The 22846-nt window shown below is 38.0% G+C and overlaps 1 protein-coding gene and 1 long non-coding RNA gene across 2 annotated transcripts in view; one reads left to right on the top strand and one right to left on the bottom strand.

Moving 5' to 3' along the window:
* The window catches only part of FBXL13 (F-box and leucine rich repeat protein 13), a 238177-nt gene that overhangs the window by 195686 nt on the left and 19645 nt on the right, over positions 1–22846 (top strand). The window contains exon 18 of the mRNA XM_055420161.2: positions 7097–7180. Coding sequence (XP_055276136.2) covers positions 7097–7180 — 84 coding nt within the window. The remainder of the gene's footprint in view (positions 1–7096; positions 7181–22846) is intronic.
* The window catches only part of LOC148778323 (uncharacterized), an 84591-nt gene that overhangs the window by 50245 nt on the left and 11500 nt on the right, over positions 1–22846 (bottom strand). The window lies entirely within an intron of this gene.

Raw genomic sequence — 22846 nt, 5'->3', positions numbered from 1 at the left:
GAACACACTGGTCATAGCAAACACCCTCTTCCAACAACACAAGAGAAGACTCTACACATGGACATCACCAGATGGTCAATACCGAAATCAGATTGATTATATTCTTTGCAGCCAAAGATGGAGACGCTCTATACAGTTAGCAAAAACAAGACCAGGAGCTGACTGTGGCTCAGATCATGAACTCCTTATTGACAAATTCAGACTTAAATTGAAGAAAGTAGGGAAAACCACTAGACCATTCAGATATGACCTAAATCAAATCTCTTATGACTATACAGTGGAACTGAGAAATAGATTTAAGGGACTAGATCTGATAGATAGAGTGCCTGATGAACTCTGGACAGAGGTTCGTGACATTGTACAGGAGACAGGGACCAAGACCATCCCCATGGAAAAGAAATACAAAAAAAGCTTTCCCAATAAGTTGTAGTAATATTTATTGCCATCAACTAAAAAAATATGTAGGCTGACCTTATACTCATTCACCAATATTGGCTGTTTTAATTTCAACAAAAAATAGATATACATTATAACTTTATTGCCATTTGATTTTACATTTAAAAAATTCTAGTAATATAATTTCCCCGTATATTTATCATCGTGATTGAATTTTTTCTTATGTGAATTTTATGTTTATATTCTTTTAGTCATTTATATATTGGGGGTCTCAATATTTCTGCCAACTTGTATGAACTCCTTTTAATAATGCAGTTATTAATAATTTGTCATATTTTCATATATTTACCATTACTTTATAAAGTCTTATCTCATAACTATGGAAGAGAGGCTTGTATTAGTGTTTTAATCTTGAAAGTCTAGAAGCTATACTTATGAAGAATATTCAAGAAAAAATGAATTAAAAGTTGGACAAACTATGCAATCTTATGTAATTTTATACGATTTTTTTCTAGAGACTTTCTTTAATCAAAGCAGAACAGATTATAAAATTTATCTGTGCTTATTTACTGTTCTCGTGTGCCTTATTAAGTTGTTGACAGTTCCCAAACTGAAACATACTATAAACAAGGGTGGTTTGTGGCATTGTGGCTATCAGATAAATTACATTATATTTTATTCTAATGTTAGTATTCTATAATGCCTAGACTTCTTCTGAAAGTACCGTGTCTCAGAAAAAAAAGCCACATCCAAGTTGTAAAGACTAAATCTTTCAGACTGTGAAACTGATTAACAAGATTTCATACAGTTCGGTTTCATATATAAAACTTGGTTCTTTTTAAATTATGACCAAATGTTTATAGTCTTATAACAGGGCAAAATACTGATGTTTTTTATTTTCCTCAATGTGTCATCTTTTGCCAACAAACAACATAATTACACTAAGCAAAAGAGTAACTCCATTTTGTAAACACACTTAACAGGAATGTGGGAAAATTGAAACATTGTTTGCCTGTTAAAATAAATATTATCAAAAATATAAGAAATAACAAGTGTTGGTGAAAATGCGGAGAAAATGGGCCGTTTGTGCACTGTTGTTGGGAATGTAAATTGGAGTAGCCACTATGGAAAACAGTATGGAGGATTCTTAGCAAATTTAAAAAAGAACTATCATATGATCTAGCAATTCAAATTCTGGGTATTTATCCAAAGGAAATGAAAACAGTAATTCAGAAAGACATATGTACCCCCCTGTTCATTGCAGCATTATTTACAATAGCCAAAATGTGGGAGCAACCTAAGGGTCCATTGATGGATGACTGGATAAAGAAAATGTTTTCTATATGTGTGTGTGTGTATTTAGCCATAAAAAAGAAGGAAATCTTGCCATTTGTGACAACATGGATGGATCTTTAGGGTATGATGCCAAGTGAAATGTCAGACAGAGAAGGATAAATACCACATGATCTCAATTATATGTGGGATCTCAAAAAACATCATGAATGCAGACAACAGATTGGTAATTGGCAGAGGTGGGGTTAAGTCTGTGGGCAAAATGGGTGAAGAGGGACAAAAGGTATAAGCTTTTAGTTATAAAATAAATAAGTCATGGGGTATAATATACAGCATGGTGATTACTGTTAATAATAATGTATTGTATATCTGAAAATTGCTAAGAGAGTAGATCTTAGAAGTTCTCATGACAAGAAAAAAACTGGAACTATATATGGTGACAGATTTTAAAGAGACTTATTGTGATGATCAATTCACAATATATACAAATATTGAATCACTCTGTGGTATACCTGAAACTAATATAATATGTTAATTATATCTCAATAAAAAAGGTTGTTAATAAGTGACACAAAAAATTAAGTGGGACAATTGATTGTTATATCTAAAATAATCTTTTATTCAAAATACTTCCCAAATTATTCAGCAGGGAGTAAGAGAAAGAATAATGGAAAAAAGGTTTAAATGAATACCGGATTCTACATTCAGAAGGAAAGACAGAATCAGAAAACTCAATATTTTTGCAACTCTTAACAAAATAACTGATTTAGGCAAGGATCATCAATTAATGCTCAAATCATGGACTGAAAGGATGTTGAGAAACAGGGAACTCATGTGGTCTCAAAGGATCACATCATGGATTATTTATTAAATAAATAGGAAAAATACAGTTCTAATGAAACAGTACCTAGGTAGTAGTTTTGCAGAAAATGTTTACCTAGAATCCAATCATAAGGAACAATCAGAAAAATCCAGAATGTAGGATATTTTATATAATGGCTGGCCTGGGATCTTAAAAGGTAAAATTTAAAGAAAAAAAAGAAAGGCTAAAGAGACATGACAACCAAATGCAATACATGAACTCTGGAGATTGGATAAAAAGAAAATCTGAATATTGACTATATTATACAGTATGGTACTACTGTTAATCTTAGGTATCATATTATATATACATAAGACTATATAACTACATAGGGAAATGTCCTAGGAAGATGCATATAGAATATTTAGAAGTAAAGTGTCATGATAGCAGACACTTATTTTCAAATGGTTCACGCTACACATATGAATTTAAATATATATATACATTCCCTGGTAACTCAGTGGTAAAGAATCTGCTTGTTAATGCAGGAGGTGCAAGATACATGAGTTTGATCCCTGGGTCAGGAAGATCCCCTGGAGAAGGAAATGGCAACCCACTCCAGTATTCTTGCCTGGAAAACCCCATGGACAGAGGAGCCTGGCAGGCTACAGTCCATGGGGTCGCAAAAATCAGACAGGACCTAGTGACTGAACAACAGCAACAACATATACACATATAAACTATATTCTTACATTATACCATTTTTTGAACTTGTCTATAGATTTGAATATCTTCAAAATAAAGAGTTGGGGGAGGTATGTTTTCTGTTTACATCAGTGATATTCTCAGCCTGGAATAGTAGGACTCAGTCATATAGTAAGTATATACAAACACACAAACTATTTCAACATTTGTAACTAGTTCATTGCTGATGTGTATCTACATCAGCTAAACAATTCCAGATGTAAAACTGGGGGAAAAAAGAATAGTTTTCAAAGGCTTTGTCTGCTCCCAACTATCTGGTGTACACACAAGTCTTCCTGGCAGTGTGCAGTATTCCCTCCCACTACTCCCAGTGACCCCAGACTGAACTACTTCCCAAACAACTCACACTTTCCAAATGAAGCCTTTGTTCATGCTGCTTTCTTGGTCTGAAACACTGTTCCTATTACTTTACTTGTCAAAATCTTACCCAGTCTTTAAGGCTTAATTCAAATTCTTCATCCTCCATGAAAGTCTCTTCTAGACTGACACCTCCTCCTTCCAACTAAAATAAATCACTCCCTGCCCTGTGGTCCCTATACCTCCTTTGAAACACATCCTCATTCCTTTTTGCATTATTGTCATTTATTCCCTGAAGAGGGAAAGTTTTAATAGTGTTGCATAGGATAATGTCTATATTCCAGAGTAATGCTCAAGGCCCTCATGATGTGGTGCCCGCTTCCTTTCAAATGTTAAGTCTTGACACTCCATTCTGTAGACATGATACCAGAGCTATGAATGTTTTGTCATGCAGTCATGTCTGACTCTTTGCAATCCCATGGACTGTAGCCCTCCAGGCTTCTCTGTCCATAGGATTTCCCAGGCAAGAATACTGGAGTTGGGGGATGGGGAGAGAGGTGGGAAGGCAGTTTGGCATATGAATACCAATGGCTGATTCATGTTGATGTATGGCAGAAACCATCAAAATATTATAGAATAATTATCCTCCAATTAAAATTAAAAATAATATAGCAGTGGGTTATCATTTCCTACTCCAGGGGATCTTCCTGACCCAGGTATCAAACCCTCATCTCCTGCATTGGCAGGTAGATTCTTCACCACTGAGCCACCTGAGAAGCCATCAGAGTTATAATATAAGCCACTTTTCCACTAGGGACTCCTGGTCCCTCAATTTCATGGCCTGTAGAGGAGAAAAGCGCTCCCCAGGATACCTATGAATTCCTAATACACTGTATTCTCATATAACCTGCAATGCTAGTGACTTCTCCAGACTACCACATATTTGCTTTCCTTTGCATTTTAACTGATTATAAAATTCAGTCCCTTCTAAGTTTTGGCAAAATGAAACAGAACCTTTCCTGCAAAGCATTCTTGGGTTTGGCTACTTTTGAAGGAGATGAAGGAGGATTTACATTTTCATGATACTACAAATACCCTGGAAATTTAAGTATCCACTTTCCTTCTTATTTTTGTCTTATCTTCCCACTTTCCTCTTTCCATTCCTCCCAGAAGTAAGTTTGGCACAGCCAACTCCCAGGACTCCTCCCTCAAACAATTAACAAGGGATTAAACAAAACAAAAACAAAACCTTGTAGTTTCTTCCTAAGAAAAATTCTTTGACCAGCTTTTCACATAATTTTTAAAAAATCCATGTAAATCTAATCATGCCATACTATATAGCTTCATACATACACCATACTATTTCATACTTTAATGCTTTTGCGCATTCTGCTCCTTCAGCCTGGGATGTCCTTCCCTCTGTAGTTTACTTGGCAAATTACACTTCCCCACTCATGAGTCTCCCCCAATCTTCTCTCATACAAAATAGTGGCTTCATCTTTCCTCTTTGGTTTAATCACTGTGCACAATATTTACCTTCACAGGACTGTAACTATCTCTTTTAAGTGTGTCTTCAGTGCCAGACTATGAACTCCTTGAGGGTAGACACTGCACCTCACTGACTTTTATACTCCCAGCTTCTATCCCAGAGTCTGATCAATATAATACATGCTAATTAAATATTTATCAAATGAATAATAAATTAAGAATGAATGAATTTTGCCTAGACCTGAGATTCAAGACTTCTAAGGTATAAAGAAAGACTGTAAAATGTTGGAACCATCATTTGCTTCAGAGAACATCTTCCAATTTGGAGAATTTATAAATTTCAGTGCCAAGGCTTCTTATTATCTGTCCATAGTCTGTTCAATGTCATACTTAGCAAGTATACTTCATTATAGTTCGTTTTAAAAATTTCTAACATGGCCTACATAGAAGCAATAAAAAGTGAAAACTTCAGAGAAACTATTTAGAGATAGTTTCATAAAACAAATTCCACATAGAATAATAAAACATGTTTAGCTATTATCAAGCATAGGACAAAGAGAAAAACTGCATCACTTACTTGATATTTTTGTTCAAACAATTTAGTTTCTGTTTGGAGAGTATCTAAATTCCAATTCTTTTAACATGAATAAAACAGCATCCACATCTGGAACCCAGACCACATGTGATGGCATCACCGAGTTTGCCCATTCTTTATTTTAAAACAATGAGACAGAAAATGTGTTCCTAGGAAAGGAATCCACATTTGCAATGAAATTAAAAGAATAAATGGGGTCATTTTATTTTTGTGTGGCGTACAGAACAGTTAAATGACATTAGAAATTGTAATTTAACAGTGACTTCAATCAAGCAGAATTTCAAGCACTCTTCTCTTTGATATGCATTTTGTTTTTGAAAAATGAAAGGCCTAATATGTAAATCGATAAAAAAAACCCCAGCATATAATACTTGCATGACCCATTTTCAATTATAGTCCAAATGTGGTTTTTATGATTAAAAGGTAAATCAGTCCTGAAAATAAAATGTAAAAAGGACAAATCATATACCATTTCCAGCAGTTTTCCCTGCCAGCCAGCTCTGGGACCATAAAAGGAGGAGAAATTGCTCTAGTCCTCATAGTCTAGGAAGCATATCTAGGAAATAGAAAAGTAACATGATCCTGAATGCAAAACAGAAGGATGGCATCTATAAGGCACAACAGTCAGTGTTGTACCAGTTTAGGAGAACAGGTGCTGAGAAATGGGCCAGCCAAGGAGTGTGAAAGCGAAAGTGAGTCGCTGAGTTGTGTCTGACTCTGCCACCCCATGGACTACAGCCCATCATGCCTCTCTGTCCATGGAATTCTCCAGGCAAGAAAACTGGGGTGGGTTGCCAGTATTTTCCAGGGGATCTCCCCGACCCAGGGATTGAACCTGGGTCTCCTGAATAGAAGGCAGATTCTTTATTATCTGAGCACAAACAAAACTACACATTAAAAAAGTGAAGGGCTGAAAGTGAAATCCATTTTTTTTTAAATAAAAAGAAACAAAACTTTTAGCCTGAAAAAAGAAATGAACTACTAGCGAATAATTATCTGTCTATGGGCCTTTATATAAAGATGTGTTTCTTCTCCCTCGAAGCAATTAAATATAATAAAATGAGCTAAAGATTTTCAGATTTTAGGCTAAGCATAAATAAGAATTTATTGATAAATAGATTCATTAGCCACATGAAATGTCTTCAAATAAAATAAAGCTGTAAACTTAGGCATCTGAGGATTTCCTTACATTGATTCATATAAAATTTACTTGAAAATAGGAGGCAAGATAAGAAGTTTTCTGGTTCTAGGATTTGTAATACTTTTTGTAAAACATTAGAGATAACCTGAAAATTTTATTTAATAATGTTTCCTAACCAAAGTGATTGTAGGATTAAGTCTAAAGAAATATAAAACAGAAGCTAAATATTTTTAGTTTCCATAAACTGTTGTTATCATATTGGACATACACCTTCTATACTAATATATCATCAAATAATCTCTATATTAAACATTTTTAGGGTTTGATGACACTTTCCAGACATAGAAAATTAAAGGAACTTTCTGTGTCTGAGTGTGATAGAATCACCGATTTTGGAATCCAGGTAAGATAATTATGTTTTTTTGTTGTTGCTGTTAAAGAATTAAGATTGAAAATTAAGTGTAAATTGAATAACCTTTGTGGGTAACAATAGGAAAAAAAAGAAGTGGAATGAAACTAGTAATACGTATGTGATCTTGGTTGAGCCAGGATCAACTCTGCCTTTAGTCAGGTCTCCACAGCACGAGGTGATTGAGAGGATTTGCTTTCCCATGTTTCCCTGTCTACTCTCTCCCTTCCAGATGTCAGACTCATTGGATAGATAGGGATAGGCTGACATTTTATCTGGAGAATAATCAACTTCAATGTGGTAAAAGTCTTTTCATATTAATATAATAGAAATGTTCTGTAGAAAGAATTGTTATATCATCTAACCATGAAAATTGGGGGAGTCTGAAAAATTACACCAGATACTTAACCATTAGGGACTAAGTTATTCAAACATAATTGGTAGTATACTTTGCCAGGATGGAAAGCATGAGATAAGTAATTGGATAAGATAAATGATTATATACTCAAATGGTACTTTAAGAACTTATGAGAAGTAAATTCCTAGACCTGGTGTTGAGTGATAGATAGGAAGTCATAAAGTAGTTACTGTAAGCAAGCCACACATGGTGTTTATCACAATATTAAGCATCTCAATTTGCTGTTAAAAGAAGACAACTGAAGTTATATATCATACTTGTATTGAACTAGGGCAAAATCTGGTTACTGATTAGTAAAATAGTGGAAGATAGCATTTTTAAACAGAACTAATAATCTAGGAATGTGGAAAACTGTTAAATGCATTGGAAACCCCATTTAAAGTATCCTGAGAGTTCAAAAACCCCAGTATTTATGAAAATCTGGTATTAAACTCAGAAAAATAATTTAAATACAAACTCTTATTAACATAAAAGAAGTCATCTCACATGAAGAAAGATAATGCAAATATTAGCTGAAAAGTCTACCAGAGCATGGCAGACCTGAAGTTAAGCTGTCTTCCATGAATTTGAAATGAACTTTTCAAGAAGTTCTAACATAATAAGAGAGTGTTAAAACATTATAGGAACTGTTGGGCTACAGAGAGTGCCAGGTCAAATGGTGTTCTAGATTTTAGCATGGAATTTCACCATTCTGAAGCTGAAGGAATCTTAGAATCATCTAACCATCTCTGTAATTTTACAAGTGAGGAAACTAAGGCCCAGAGGGCTTAAACAGTCTAAAGTCCTATGCCTTCTCAGCAAACTAATCTAATTTTACAGAAATGAAGAGTAGAAAGAGAACTGCTGTTCTAAATGGTTGATGGTCAACATAACCTAGTGGGAAAAATTGTTTTCAAATGATTTTCACTATACTTCATTGTATCGGGACAATGTAATGGTACTGAACAGGAAAATGTAACACCGATAAGAAGTCTCCTTTAATAAGAAGGGAAGGGAAAGAAAAAAAAAAAAAAGTCTCCTTTAGGAGGCAATAGTGGCTCAGAGGGTAAAGCGTCTGCCTGCAGTGCAGGAGACCCAGGTTTGATCCCTGGGTCAGGAAGATCCCCTGGAGAAGGAAATAGCAACCCACTCTAGTATTCTTGCCTGAAGAATCCCATGGATGGAGGAGTCTGGTAGGCTACAGTCCATGGGGTTGCAAAAAGTCAGACATGACTGAGCGACTTCACACTTAATGTCAAACAATGTGAATTTCTCCCAGTTTCAGATCCTGGCTGCCAAATTTCTAGCAGGTTCCTAAGAAATCTACCTAGTAGTACGTTCAACTGTACGTAAAAAGAACAAACACTATTTTTCAAAGCAAAGATCGCAGAGAGGACCAACAACTTGCATAGGGCAAGAATGTAACTATACAATAACAAAAAGGGTTATCATGTGTGTAACCTACTAGAAGAAAAAGCCAAGAGGTTCCTCTAAGGTTAAACCATGACTTATGTATTGCATTTCATTTAAGGATTAAACATGAATTTACATAAAACTTTATTCATGAATATGATCTAGTCAAGCATTCAAAAGGTCTTTAATAAGGCAACAGAATAAAGGTTATTAAAATTAAACGGTATTAACATTTCTAATATCGGGTTATATTTCCTTCATGGTGATCATTACATTTGATCAATAACTACTAATCATTCAGAAGTATTAAAACCCCCTATGGTGATGACATACATGACCTCGTAATACCCATCACTATTCATTGAAAAGTGCTTCTTGTAATGAAAGAGAGTGCTGACCAAAGTTTGAAGCTAAGTATCAGGAAGCCAGTGCTTCCTGCCATGGCCTTTTTATTTTCCCTCTTGGGAGCCTGAAGATCATACTGTTTTTAGGTGGTCTGAGTTTTTAGATGAAGAAGGTTACTTATATGCTAACTGTATGATCATATAGCTGAGTTTGGTATAACTTTTAAAAATGTAGTCTTTTATTGATATATTGATTTCAGTGATCTAAAAGAAAACAAAAGATGGGGAATACAGGAGCATGGAAATACAGAATTATTTAATTATCTAATTATTATTAGATAATTGTTCTTGAATAGAACAGCACAAGATTGGCTAGTATCTAATAATTATTAGATAATTGTTCTTGAATAGAACAGCACAAGATTGACTGTTCTATTCAAGTTCATGAAAAAATTTTTTTTTCTCTTTCTCATCATCCCTTTTTTTCTCCTCTCCTCCCTGCTTTTGGAGTGTATGTGGTGTGTGTGTATGTGTGTCTGTATGCTCACACTGTAATGCAGTGACTTTCAGTCTCTTTTTACCTCTTCCAAGGTTTCAAGGTTTACACTAATGGGCATGTGGTAATCTTTCTCCTCCTTCCCAATTATTAAGTTCCAAAAGAGATGAAATAAAGAGGGAGGAGAAGAAAGTGATACATAAGCCAATTTCACAATTCCTTATCTAGATTTGAAAAAATGTGATTAAATTGAGATGTTTAGATTATCCTAAATTTATCAGGAAATTTCTTGTTATTTAGAAGGTAGGGGACTCTCTTTTTGGCATATGACATTGAAAACCACATAATGATTTAATGAGAAAAAGGAGGAGATATGCATTTTTACTCTGGCTTGGTTTTGCAAGAGTCATGAACATAATAAGAATAAAAAATTACCTCATTTCAGTTTTACTGGAAACCACAGCACATGAAGTTTGAGTATCTGGAGCCTCAGATGTATTAACTTTTTAGGATCTGGTTTTAATTACTTTTCCCAACTTTAGTTTTTTTCCTGAGCACATTAGACATTCAATGATCACATTAAACTAAAATTATTTGGTACTCTTGAAAGACACACTCATTTTGGAAGCAATGTCTGATATAGTCATAGCTGGGCATTTCTCAAGAAACTTTTTTCCCCTGAGCATTTTGTAAATTTAAATAACAGACCGTCAAGTTTGGCAAAAGAATTGGTTTAACTGGGATATGTGTGTGTGCTCAGTCGCTCAGTCATGTCCAACTCTTTGCAACCCCACGGACTATAGCCCGCCAGGCTGCTCTGTTCATGGAATTTTACTGGCAAGAATACTGGAATGGGTTGCCATTTCCTCTTCCAAACCCAGGGATCAAACCCGTATCTCCTGTGTCACCTGCATTTGGCAGCAGATTCTTTACAATTTGCACTACCTGGGAAGCCCCTTTAACTGAGATGCTATGGTACAAATATATTAGAAGTTTTGTTCTATTAAGTTTGAATAGAACCAGTGGAATAAATAAAATTATTTAGTCTAACTGCTTTTTACATTCCCTTAACCTGGTGACTCAGATGGTGAAGAACTTGCCTGCAATGAAGGAGAAAGTGAAAGTCACTCAGTCGTGTTTGACTCTTTACAACCCCATGGACTATACACAGTCCATGGAATTCTCCAGGCCAAAATACTGGAGTAGGTAGCCATTCCCTTCTACAGGGGATTTTCCCAGCCCAGGGATCAAACTCAGGTTTTCTGCACTGCAGGCAGATTCTTAACCAGCTGAGCCACCAGGGAAGCCCAATTGTTGAGTATATGTGTGTAAATTAAATATATGTATACATCTTAGTGGTTGTTAGATTACATGAATATGTCAATGTGTGCATATATTTAGTATGTCCAAATTGTGTATCAGTTCAGTTCAGTTCATTTCAGTCGCTCAGTCGTGTCTGACTCTTTGCGACCCCATGAATGACAGCACGCCAGGCCTCCCTGTCCATCACCAACCCCCGGAGTACACTCAAACTCATGTCCATTGAGTCGGCGATGCCATCCAGCCATCTCATTCTCTGTCGCCCCCTTCTCCTCCCACCCCCAATCCTTCCTAGCATAGGGATGTTATAATATTATTTAGTTTAGCCTAATACCAAACAGACTGGTTCCAAATAGGAAAAGGAGTACGTCAGGGCTGTATATTGTCACCCTGCTTATTTAACTTATATGCAGAGTACATCATGAGGAACACTGGGCTGGAAGAAATACAAGCTGGAATCAAGATTGCCGGGAGAAATATCAATAACCTCAGATACGCAGATAACACAACCTTTATGGCAGAAAGTGAAGAGGAACTAAAAAGCCTCTCGATGAAAGTGAAAGAGGAGGGTGAAAAAGTTGGCTTAAAGCTCAACATTCAGAAAACTAAGATCATGGCATATGGGCCCATCACTTCATGGGAAATAGATGGAGAAACAGTGGAAACAGTGTCAGAATTTACTTTTTAGGGTCCAAAATCACTGCAGATGGTGACTACAGCCATGAAATTAAAAGACCCTTGCTCTCTGGAAGAAAAGTTATGACCAACCTAGAGAGCATATTAAAAAGCAGAGACATTACTTTGCCAACAAAGGTCCATCTAGTTAAAGCTATGGTTTTTCCAGTAGTCATGTATGGATGTGAGAGTTGGACTATAAAGAAAGCTGATCGCCGAAGAATTAATGCTTTTGAACTGTAGCGTTGGAGAAGATTCTCGAGAGTCCCTTGAACTGCAAGGATATCCAACCAGTCCATCCTAAAGGAAATCAGTCCTGAATACTCATTGGAAGGACTGATGCTGATGCTGAAACTCCAATACTTTGGCCGCCTGATGCGAAGAACTGACTCATTTGAAAAGACCCTGAGGTTGAGAAACATTGAAGATGGGAGGAGAAGGGGACAACAGAGGATAACATGGTTGGATGACATCACCAACTCAAAGGACATGAGTTTGAGTAAACTCCGGGAGCTGGTGATGGACAGGGAGGCCTGGCGTACTGCAGTCCGTGGAGTTGCAAAGAGTCAGACACGACTGTTTGATTGAACTAACTAACTAACTAATACCAAATAAATTGTGGTCAATATTCAAGGTGAATAAAAATTAGTTTGTTAAGGAATTATCTTTTTGGTTGCTCTCACCTTCTGAGATGGCCCACATTCTGCCTGTGGAGTCTGTTTCTCTCTAAATAAATGTGCTTCTTACCTACCACTTTGTCTCTCACTGAATTCTTTCTGCAATGAGACATCAAGAACCTGAGATTCTTTAATTCCTGAGATCAGGTGTGTCACCTTGGTTTAAAGATCATGGGTTAAAGTCCCAACCTGAGTTCCACGGTTTCAGCTGGTGAGCTGGGGGGGACAGTGATAAGGTACTCACTCCTCCAGCTGAGTCCTTCCTCAGGAGCTGCTGCATCCCAGGGTAGGTCTTTTCCCTGGATCAGAACTAATCCAGTTGCTGGCTGATACTATGAGGCAGAGGCCCAGCCCTCTTGCTTCAATTTAAGTCAACTCGGAAGAGTCCGTCCTTCCCGTTCAAAGTGAAAGAATGTGAAACATCTGGACACACTGTACAATATCTCAAGAATTCACTACATCAATGAACAAATGTGGGAGGTATACTGGAAGCCTTGACTAGACATATTTGTTTCGAGGAATGGGCGATAAATCCTTCAAAGCATCAAAGTTCAGCTAAAAGTATATATACACAAAAAAACCTGCATGCAGATGTTTATAGGAGTTTTATTTATAATTACCAAAATGTGACAGCATCCAGCATGTCCTTCTATAGGTAAATAGATAAATAAACATCCAGACAATGGAACATTATTCAGCAATAAAAAGAAAAGAGACACCAAGTCGAGAAAAGACATGGAGGAGCTATTACCGTGAAAGAAGCCAATCTGAAAAGGCTAAGTACTGTATGATTCCAACTATATGACATTCTGGAAAGGCAAAACTATGAAGACAGTAAAAAGATCAAAATCTATAGAGGAGGAAGATATTAACAGGTAGAGTACAGAGGATTTTAAGGGCAGTGAAACTACTCTGTATTTATATTATCATGGTGAGCACATATCATTACATATTTGTCAAAACTAATAGAATGTACAACACCAAGAGGGAACCCTAATGTAAACCATGGACTTTGGGTGATTATAATGTGTTGATACAGGTTTATCAATTGTAACAAATATACCACTCTGGTGGGGCATGTTTATAATAGGGGAGGCTATGCATGTGTGGGGGTAGGAGATATAAGGGGAATTTCTGTAACTTTTGCTTAATTCTGCTGCGAACCTAAAACTCTTCTAAAAAATAAAGTCTATTAAAAAAAAGAATTATCTTTTGCTTATACTTTTAAAAATTCAGTATCTATGTAAATGGCAAGACTCCTTTTCCTATGGTAAGATGTTTCGAATATGCTCTTAAAAGAAACAATTAAAAAATTTTTATTCCTATGAATGAACCAGTGCATTTTGGGGGCCTTGCCACGTGGCTCAGTAGTAAAGAATCTGCTTGTGATGCGCGATAATGTGGGTTTGATCCCTGGGTGCATTTTTAGTGGCACCTAAATTATAATTGATTAAACATATGTATTTATAAGAGCATTAAGCAATTCCATGACACTACATAATTAATTACTACTATTCTTGAGAATGCTATAAGAGAATATACAAAGTAAAAAGGAAATGGATCATTGTTTTTCATTAGGATTATGATTTTAGACATATTTTCCAACATCCCAGTTAAATTAGTATAATACTCAGGATATTGATGTACACACTTAGGCACTGAATTAACCCTTTTGCTTTTGGCAACATGTATGTGCCCTAAGCCCCCAGATGGTTTTTTTTTTTTCCATCTTTACTCAGCCTGACTCCATATCTACTTCTGTTACAATCTCATAACACTGTGCATCATGTTCACACATGATGCCCTCTTACTGCCCACCTATGGATGAGCAAGGCTTGTCAAATCTTGGAGGAGGAAGGTCTACAGGGCCAAAATGGACATATGGAACATTCCTTTTTGTACACTAATTTTATATCATGCAACTTTGTTATAATTGCTTATTAGTTCTAGTAGTTGGTATGTTTTTTTTGTTTTGGCTTTTTGTTAATTCTTTGCGATTTTCTAGCTAATAGTCATACCATCTGCAAACACAGGCTTTTTTTTTTTTCTTCCCTATCTGTATACCTTCTATTTCTTTTTCTTACTGAATTAGTTAGGACTTCCAGTATGATGTAAAATAGGAGTGAAAAGGAAAAACATCCTTGTTTCAGTCCTGACCTTACGAGGAAACCACAGGTTTCTTTTCACTAAGTATGTTAGCTATAGATTTTTCGTACATGTTCTTTATCATGTTGAACGAAGTTCCCCTCTATTCCTAGTCTTGTTGAGAGTGTTTTTTAGTAATGTGTGTTGGATTTTGTCAAATACAATCTTTGATATGATCATATAGTTTTTCTTCTTTAGGCCATTGATGTGATGAATTACATTAGTTGATTTTTGAATTTTGAACCAGCCTTGCATATGTCCAGAGCATTATTTCAAAATGGTTACTAAATATTTTATTCCTCCCCTTAAGCCTTTGCTGTGAGAACTTAGAGGCCCTCCTAGAGGTAAAGCTCACAAAAGTCTATAGGCCCACTAAGGTTGGCCCACCAGGAATTTTTCTCTCAGGCTATTCCATTCTCAGTTTCCAGCTATTAGTCAATTACCCTTTCAGTGTTCCTACTGGTACTGGCTCCAGCCACAAGTTTCCACTCCTAGTAAGCCCTAATTCTTTGTATTTGCCTGACTCTCCAATTTTGACAGTGGTGATTTGTTTTATGACCTCAATTATCTGACAGATCTAAGGAGAGTTGATTTTCAGTTTGCTCAGCTTTTTTCTTATTTTGAGGAAGGGACTAATAAGTTCCAGACTTCCATGACAGACTGGAAACTGGAAGTCTGGAACACGAGTTCTGGATCCCTGGATATTTGCTGAATTAGTAGCATCCAAAAAGGGATGACCAATGCACAGTGGGCTCTGAATCAGATCTTGAGGCCCAGCAATGAAGTCAGGAACTGAAAGTCGCTGGAGCCAAGAGCAGAGACCCATAGGTAAGTTGGGCAGGTAGGCGGTCATTGTTGAGCATGGCACCTGTGGCTGTTGTGAGCTCTCTGCAGTGTGCTTGGCTGTGATTATATAGATGGGGCATGTGGCTGCCCCAAAGTTCAAGTACTTTCTTTGGTCATGTTCTTCCAGAAAGATCTTCAGTTTCCTTAGTACAACACTAGAACTTTATTTGCAATTACAAAATTGGAGATGATTAAGTTCAACTTGAATGAAGAGCTCCATGCCCTCATGTAAGACAATAATCTAATTCAGATTAACTCATTTTATGAAAATGTGACAGTTTGCTCAGTGACTGAACTGAAAACATTTGGACTGGACTTTCTATGTAGTGGACACTGAGATAATCTGTTTTTGAAAAGGGAAATCATTCTAAAATCTTTAAAGAGTATTGAGGCTGGGTCTAGTAGAATAAAGAGACTTAGAAAAATCCAGTACCACTTAGTCATTGTTAGCTAACATTAATTTAGCATCTGCCACATGCCAGACACTGTTCTAAGTATTTCCCATAAAATAATTACCTACTTTATAAGGTAGGTAATACTTTTGATTCCACTTTACAGATAAGGAGACTGAAGTTCAGAGAGGTTATGAATCCTAACCCAAATACTGAAACAAGCAAGTATGTGAGCTAGAGTATAATATGTCTTATTCCAGAGTGACAATTCTTGCCATTATGCAGTGATAAAGGAAGCTACAGAAGGATTCAGTTGAGATACTTAATCCAGCATGGGAATGACAATGAGAGCCTATCTGTTAGAAAATCACTTTAATAAGCAATATAGAAGATGGATTGAAGATCAGAGAGGAGAAAGAACTGCTATCACCATTAAAGGTAGAAATATGTTAAGAGGTTTTTGTTATAGTCCAGGGGAGAGAAGATGGCAGCCTGAACAGCAATAGAAGAGAATGAATGGGAGACTATCTGGATAGCAAATCCATAGAATGGTAATGGTTTAGATGGGACAGGGTCAAGCTTTGGTTAAGGATGCTTCTGGATTGAAGACTGGGGGCAGGAGAAGGGGGAGACAAAAGATGAGATGGTTGGATGGCATTATCGACTCAATGGACAGGAGTTTAAGCAAACTCCCAGAGACAGTGAAGGACAGGGAAGCCTGGCGTGCTGCAGTCCCGGAGTTCACAAAAAGTCAGACATGACTGAGTGACTGAACAATAGCAACAACAACCATGATCCTGATTTGGTTGCCTGGGAGGTTTGTGGTACCCTCATTTTCAAGCCCTTCTCCACAGCCAAGTCAGGCATCCAGGGCTACGAACTGCCAAGTCTGATTCAGCATTTTGGCACTTACCGCCACACTTTCTTTTCTTGGGAGTGATTTTGTCCGTGCATCCTCTCAGGTCTCGTCATCCCTTTACTCTGAAGACAGTCTTAAGCACCGGCTCTCCCACTCTCTTTACCCACAGAGTCACGGTGGCTAAGGGAGCTCTGCTGGAGTTTGTTTCTGTTCTTACTCTATGTACAGGTAACGTGAGGTGTTCTCTGTGTCCTAGTAATGATGAATGCATGGGTCCTATGTAGTTTTATTTGTCCTCTCAATAGATTTTATGGCTTTGGGAAGAGGGGAAGATTCAAATGTAGGTAACTGTCACTGTTTTTCAAACCCAATCATGGCCTCCTCTTTATTTTTTTAATGAAAAAAAGTATCTCTAACAGAGAAGGCTATCCATCTTTTAAAACCCTCTAACCAGAATGCAGTGGGTAGGACTTATAACCACATAAGAGAGGTAAGAGGCACATGGTAGTGGTTTAGCTTCATCTATTCTCTTGTGTCTTTTCTGTCTAGCTTGTTGTTTATATTCTTTGCAAGCTGGTTTACTGGTATCTTGCAAATGGCACCGCTGATGAATTTTAAGAGCCCATTTAAAGTCTAGGTTACAGGATGCTCGGGGCTGGTGTGCGGGGATGACCCAGAGGGAGGATAAGGGGAGGAGGGAGGTGGGAGGGGGGTTCGGGAGGGGGAACTCATGTACACCCGCGGTGGATTCATGTCAATGTATGGCAAAACCAACCAATATAATATTGTAAAATAATTAGCCTCCAATAAAAATAAAATAAAATAATAAATAAAGTCTAGGTTAATGTCATATTCTCTGATGATCACAAAGGTATCTGATAACTTTTGGTTTTCGGTAAAACCAGCAGTGGAGGTGCTAGAACCTCCACATCCCTCATTGTTCTCTTAGGGACTCTTCTTTTTTGAGATCCTTAATTTTGCCCTAACTGCTTGGACACTTGAGATAACAAGTTCCTTTTCCCCTTCAGGGAAATCTTCAGGGTGTTTTGACCTCTTTTATCCTGACTTACAAACTTTTGATTTTACTTTTTATTCGACCTTTAGTAACAGATTTATCTTGACTTACAAACAGAAAGGGGAGAAAATAGGAGAGATCAAGGAATAGGGGACAGGGGAAGTGGGGCCATATGGGGCAAATTATAAGCTATTTCATAGCTGGGAGAACAGCAAAACAAGATCCGTGACTGTTCATCTGGCTTTCAGCCCAGGAGTGTTTAGTAAGTTGAATGGGTCTGCTCCAGGCTGAGTCCAGCTGGAGACTGAGGATTCAGGGTTCTCAGTCCTGTAACCTGGACTGCCTGTGTTAGAAAACTGAAACACTTACAACTAGTGTGGAGCATCTACATGTCTACTCAGGTTGGAAAGGCCTAGGAGTACTCACCTCATTCCCCAACAGTCCTATCTGTGTCTTCCTCCTTAATAACTGCCTATGGCCAGCCTGTTCTGCAAGTGTTAAGAAAAACTGGATTCTTGTTTTGCCCTAGCACTCATCCTGAATTCATTCTTGACCTAAAAACAAGAACTGAATGCCTCTCCAGTGACTCTTTTCTGATCTTAAACTCTTACTTTGAATTACTAAACTTTCTGAATAGTTATAAATGTTGTTTATACCAGACTCTCATCACTCATTCTCATCAGTTCATAGACCTCACCCCCTAGTACTAAACCAAAATCAGTTTTAGTGGCCTTCCACACAGAATAACTTACAGTGCCAAAGATGGATTAGATGTGTTGTCTCCACATGGCAACAATGTTTAAAAAAAAACATTGCTTTATATTTGGTTTCCAAGATTAAACCATTTAAGAATTATCAAAGCATGGGATTTCAATAACTCCACCTCTTCCCCAGGGACACAGCTATGTCTATTGATTACAAGGGAAGCAACAAACAGAAGATCCATTTCCAAAATGGCCACAATTCTTGGCCTCTGGTGCAGTGGAAGCTCTGAAATCTCCTGCATGTGGGAAGATGGGGCATCCAGACGTCTGGACACTTTATCTCTTGGCTATACCACTCAGGAAAATTCTTTATCTTATCCACTAACAACATACTGGTTCCAAATAGGAAAAGGAGTATGTCAAGGTTGTATATTGTCACCCTGCTTATTTAACTTACATGCAGAGTACATCATGAGGAATGCTGGGCTGGAAGAAGCACAAGCTGGAATCAAGATTGCCGGGAGAAATATCAATAACCTCAGATATGCAGATGACACCACCCTTATGGCAGAAAGTGAAGAGGAACTCAAAAGCCTCTTGATGAAAGTGAAAGAGGAGAGTGAAAAGGTTGGCTTGAAGCTCAACGTTCAGAAAACAAAGATCATGGCATCTGGTCCCATCACTTCATGGGAAATACATGGGGAAACAGTGTCAGACTTTATTTTTGGGGGCTCCAAAATCACTGCGGATGCTGATTGCAGCCATGAAATTAAAAGACGCTTACTCCTTGGAAGGAAAGTTTTGACCAACCTAGACAGCATATTAAAAAGCAGAGACATTACTTTGCCAACAGAGGTCCATCTAGTCAAGGCTATGGTTTTTCCAGTGGTCATGTATGAATGTGAGAGCTGGACTGTGAAGAAAGCTGATCGCCGAAGAATTGATGCTTTTGAACTGTGGTGCTGGAGAAGACTCTTGAGAGTCCCTTGTACTGCAAGGAGATCCACCCAGTCCATTTTAAAGGAGATCGATCCTGGGTGTTCATTGGAAGGATTGATGCTAAAGCTGAAACTCCAATACTTTGGCCACCTCATGCAAAGAGTTGACTCACTGGAAAAGACTCTGATGCTGGGAAGGATTAGGGGCAGAAGGAGAAGGGGACGACAGAGAATGAGATGGCTGGATGGCATCACCAACTCGATGGACATGAGTTTGAGTGAACTCCGGGAGTTGGTGATGGAAAGGGAGGCCTGGCATGCTGTGATTCAAGGGGTCGCAAAGAGTTGGTCACGACTGAGCAACTGAAGTGAACTGAACTGAACATAGGTTATTATTAGGAAGTAACTGACTAAACAGTCTATGATGAAGATAGCAGAAGATCCCAGGTTCAAAATAATTTTACATGGTCTTAGAAGAAGGAACTAAGGAATCCCTCTGGTAGAATTAAGAATTGTGTATCTGAAACCTTATGGAAAAAGCACCTCCCACAAAATCTGGAATAAGTATGAGCTTTGTTAGAGAAATTGATGCTTCATGGTTGGTTACCCATGCCAAGAACAGTCTCCTAGGATTTATACTAGAACAAAATACTCTTTAGAGACCTAGTTCAGTTCAGTTCAGTCGCTCAGTTGTGTCCGACTCTTTGTGACCCCATGAATCACCGCACGCCAGGCCTCCCTTTCCATCACCAACTCCTGGAGTTCACTCAAACTCATGTCCACAGAGTCGGTGATGCCATCCAGCCATCTCATTCTGTCGTCCCCTTCTCCTCCTGCCCCCAAACCCTCCCAGCATCAGAGTCTTTTCCAGTGAGTCAACACGTCGCGTGAGGTGGCCAAAGTACTGGGGTTTCAGCTTCAGCATCAGTCCTTCCAATGAACACCCAGGATCGATCTCCTTTAGAATGGACTGGTTGGATCTCCTTGCAGTCCAAGGGACTCTCAAGAGTCTTCTCCAGCACCATAGTCAAAAGCATCAATTCTTTGGCGCTCAGCTTTCTTCACAGTCCAACTCTCACATCCGTACATGACCACTGGAAAAACCATAGCCTTTACTAGATGGACCTTTGTTGGCAAAGTAATGTCTCTGCACTTCAACACACTATCTAGGTTGGTCATAACTTTCCTTCCAAGGTGTAAGTGTCTTTTAATTTCATGGCTGCAATCAGCATACGCAGCGATTTTGGAGCCCCCAAAAATAAAGTCTGACACTGTTTCCACTGTTTCCCCATCTATTTCCCATGAAGGGATGGGACCAGATGCCATGATCTTTGTCTTCTGAATGTTGAGCTTCAAGCCAACCTTTTCACTCTCCTTTTTCACTTTCATCAAGACCTAAGGCACCTGAAATCAACTGAGTCACAGACAAACTCCTACCCAGATACCTAGGCTTTCTTTTCTTTTCAAAGGCTATGAGCAAAAGAAATAAGCTCAGAATTCTCCACTGCTCCTTATGCTAGTGTGTTTCCAATTGTTGAGGCAATTCAGTAGAATTAGAAATTTGCCAGCACTTCAAAGGATGTGGGATTTGACAGCTTGTCATTTTCCCACAGTCTCTACTGTTCAAGACATAATGGTGTCTTGGGTACCATGTTTTCATGTCTGATAAACAGCTGAAACTCAGAACACCCCACACAAGTCCTGGCTTCTTGCCTACTCCCACTGGAGAGAACCATTCTCCAACAACTGAAATGCTGATGGATTCATTAAATGAATGCACACATCTGTTATCATCCACAGAATGTTCAACATCCACAGGATGTTCAACATCCACAGAAAAGAACTATAAGAGAATATGTTAAAGGAAGCTAATCCTTTGGAGGCCTCTCAATTTAAGCTGTCCCTGGAACATTAGTTTATCCTATGTAAGCTAAAACTTGCCAAAAGTCAGATTATCTGAAGGCAAAAATAAAAGGGCAGGAAAAAGAAATGTCAGAATCTCACTTTCCTACAATAGTATGAGTTTATGCTTCTTAAGCCTAAGTGGCTAATTCGTTTTTGATCTCTCTTTTATGCAGCATGCCTAGACTCACTGCACCTCACCTTACATGAACTGAAGCATGTCTCACAGGAGCTGTGATTTTTCTATGTTATGACTTCTAATAATCCTCTTTGTTAACTTCCACTTCCCTGGTGGCTCAGAGGTTAAAGCGTCTGCCTCCCATGCGGGAGACCCGGGTTCGATCCCTGGGTCGGGAAGATCCCCTGGAGAAGGAAATGGTAACCCACTCCAGTATTCTCGCCTGGAGAATCCCATGGACGGAGAAGCCTGGTAGGCTACAGTCCACGGGGTCGCAAAGAGTCGGACACGACTGAGCGACTCAATGGAACGGAACTTAAATTGTGTGCATGATATTTCTTCATCTCAAACCCTCCAGCACATTGAAGGTGGTAAGGTGATGTTCTCATGTCTTAATTGACAGGCAGGATTGTTCTACAGCCTCTCTGGTTCCACTGCTGACAGACAAAAAGTCAGCATTTACATAGGCTATTACGTCTGCTAAGGGATCCAGGAGTACACATTTTTTCTCTACCTTCCAATAAACCTGAGACATAGACAGTTGTTTTCATTCTCCTCTTAAAGATGAGGAAATTTGAAGTTAAGTAACAAGGTCACAGACATAACTTCAAATTCCTGGCCCTTTGTTTTTCTTCTAGACCAGTAACCTCCCTTGATTACATCATCTCTTATTCCATTATGCACCAAAATTGGAGATCAAAGCATCAATAATGGTTGATGAACTCCTCATTCAATAGAGATTCTTAAATGGAAGAGGCCACAGGAGGACACAGTGACTTTGTCCTTAAAGTTCTGAGTTGCCATTTTCTAGGGAAAGAAGGAGAAAAAATAAGAAATCGAGTGGCTGACTGTGCAAATAGAAACCCATCAATTCTTTAAAGCTGATTACTATAACTTAAGTAATTTCCCTGCCCAAAGATCTTAATAGACATTTATCCAAAGAATAAATACAGATGACACATGAAAAGATGCTCAACATCACTAATAATTAGAGAAATGCCAATCAACCCTGCAATGAGGTACAACCTCACAGCTGTCAGAATGGTCATCACTAAAAAAAAAAAATCTACAAATAACAAATGCTGGGGAGGGTATGGAGAAAGGGGAACCCTCCTACACTGCTGGTGGGAATGTAAATTGGTACAACTACTATGGAGACCATTATGGAGGTCACTTAGAAAACTGAAAAAAAAAAAAGAACTACCATAATATCTAGCAATCCCACTTCTGGGCATTTACACAGATAAAATTATTAATTAAAAAAGATACATGTACCCTATGGTCATAGCAGCACTATTCACAATAGCCAAGACATGGAAACAAAGTAAATGTCGACTGACAGATGAATAGATAAAGAAG

This window comes from Moschus berezovskii, chromosome 3 (assembly GCF_049115385.1).
Source record: "Moschus berezovskii isolate FMDL1 chromosome 3, NW_MosBer_1.0, whole genome shotgun sequence".
Taxonomy (NCBI): domain Eukaryota; kingdom Metazoa; phylum Chordata; class Mammalia; order Artiodactyla; family Moschidae; genus Moschus; species Moschus berezovskii.
Note: the sequence above shows the minus strand (reverse complement) of the source record. Positions and strands in the feature narration are given on the sequence as shown.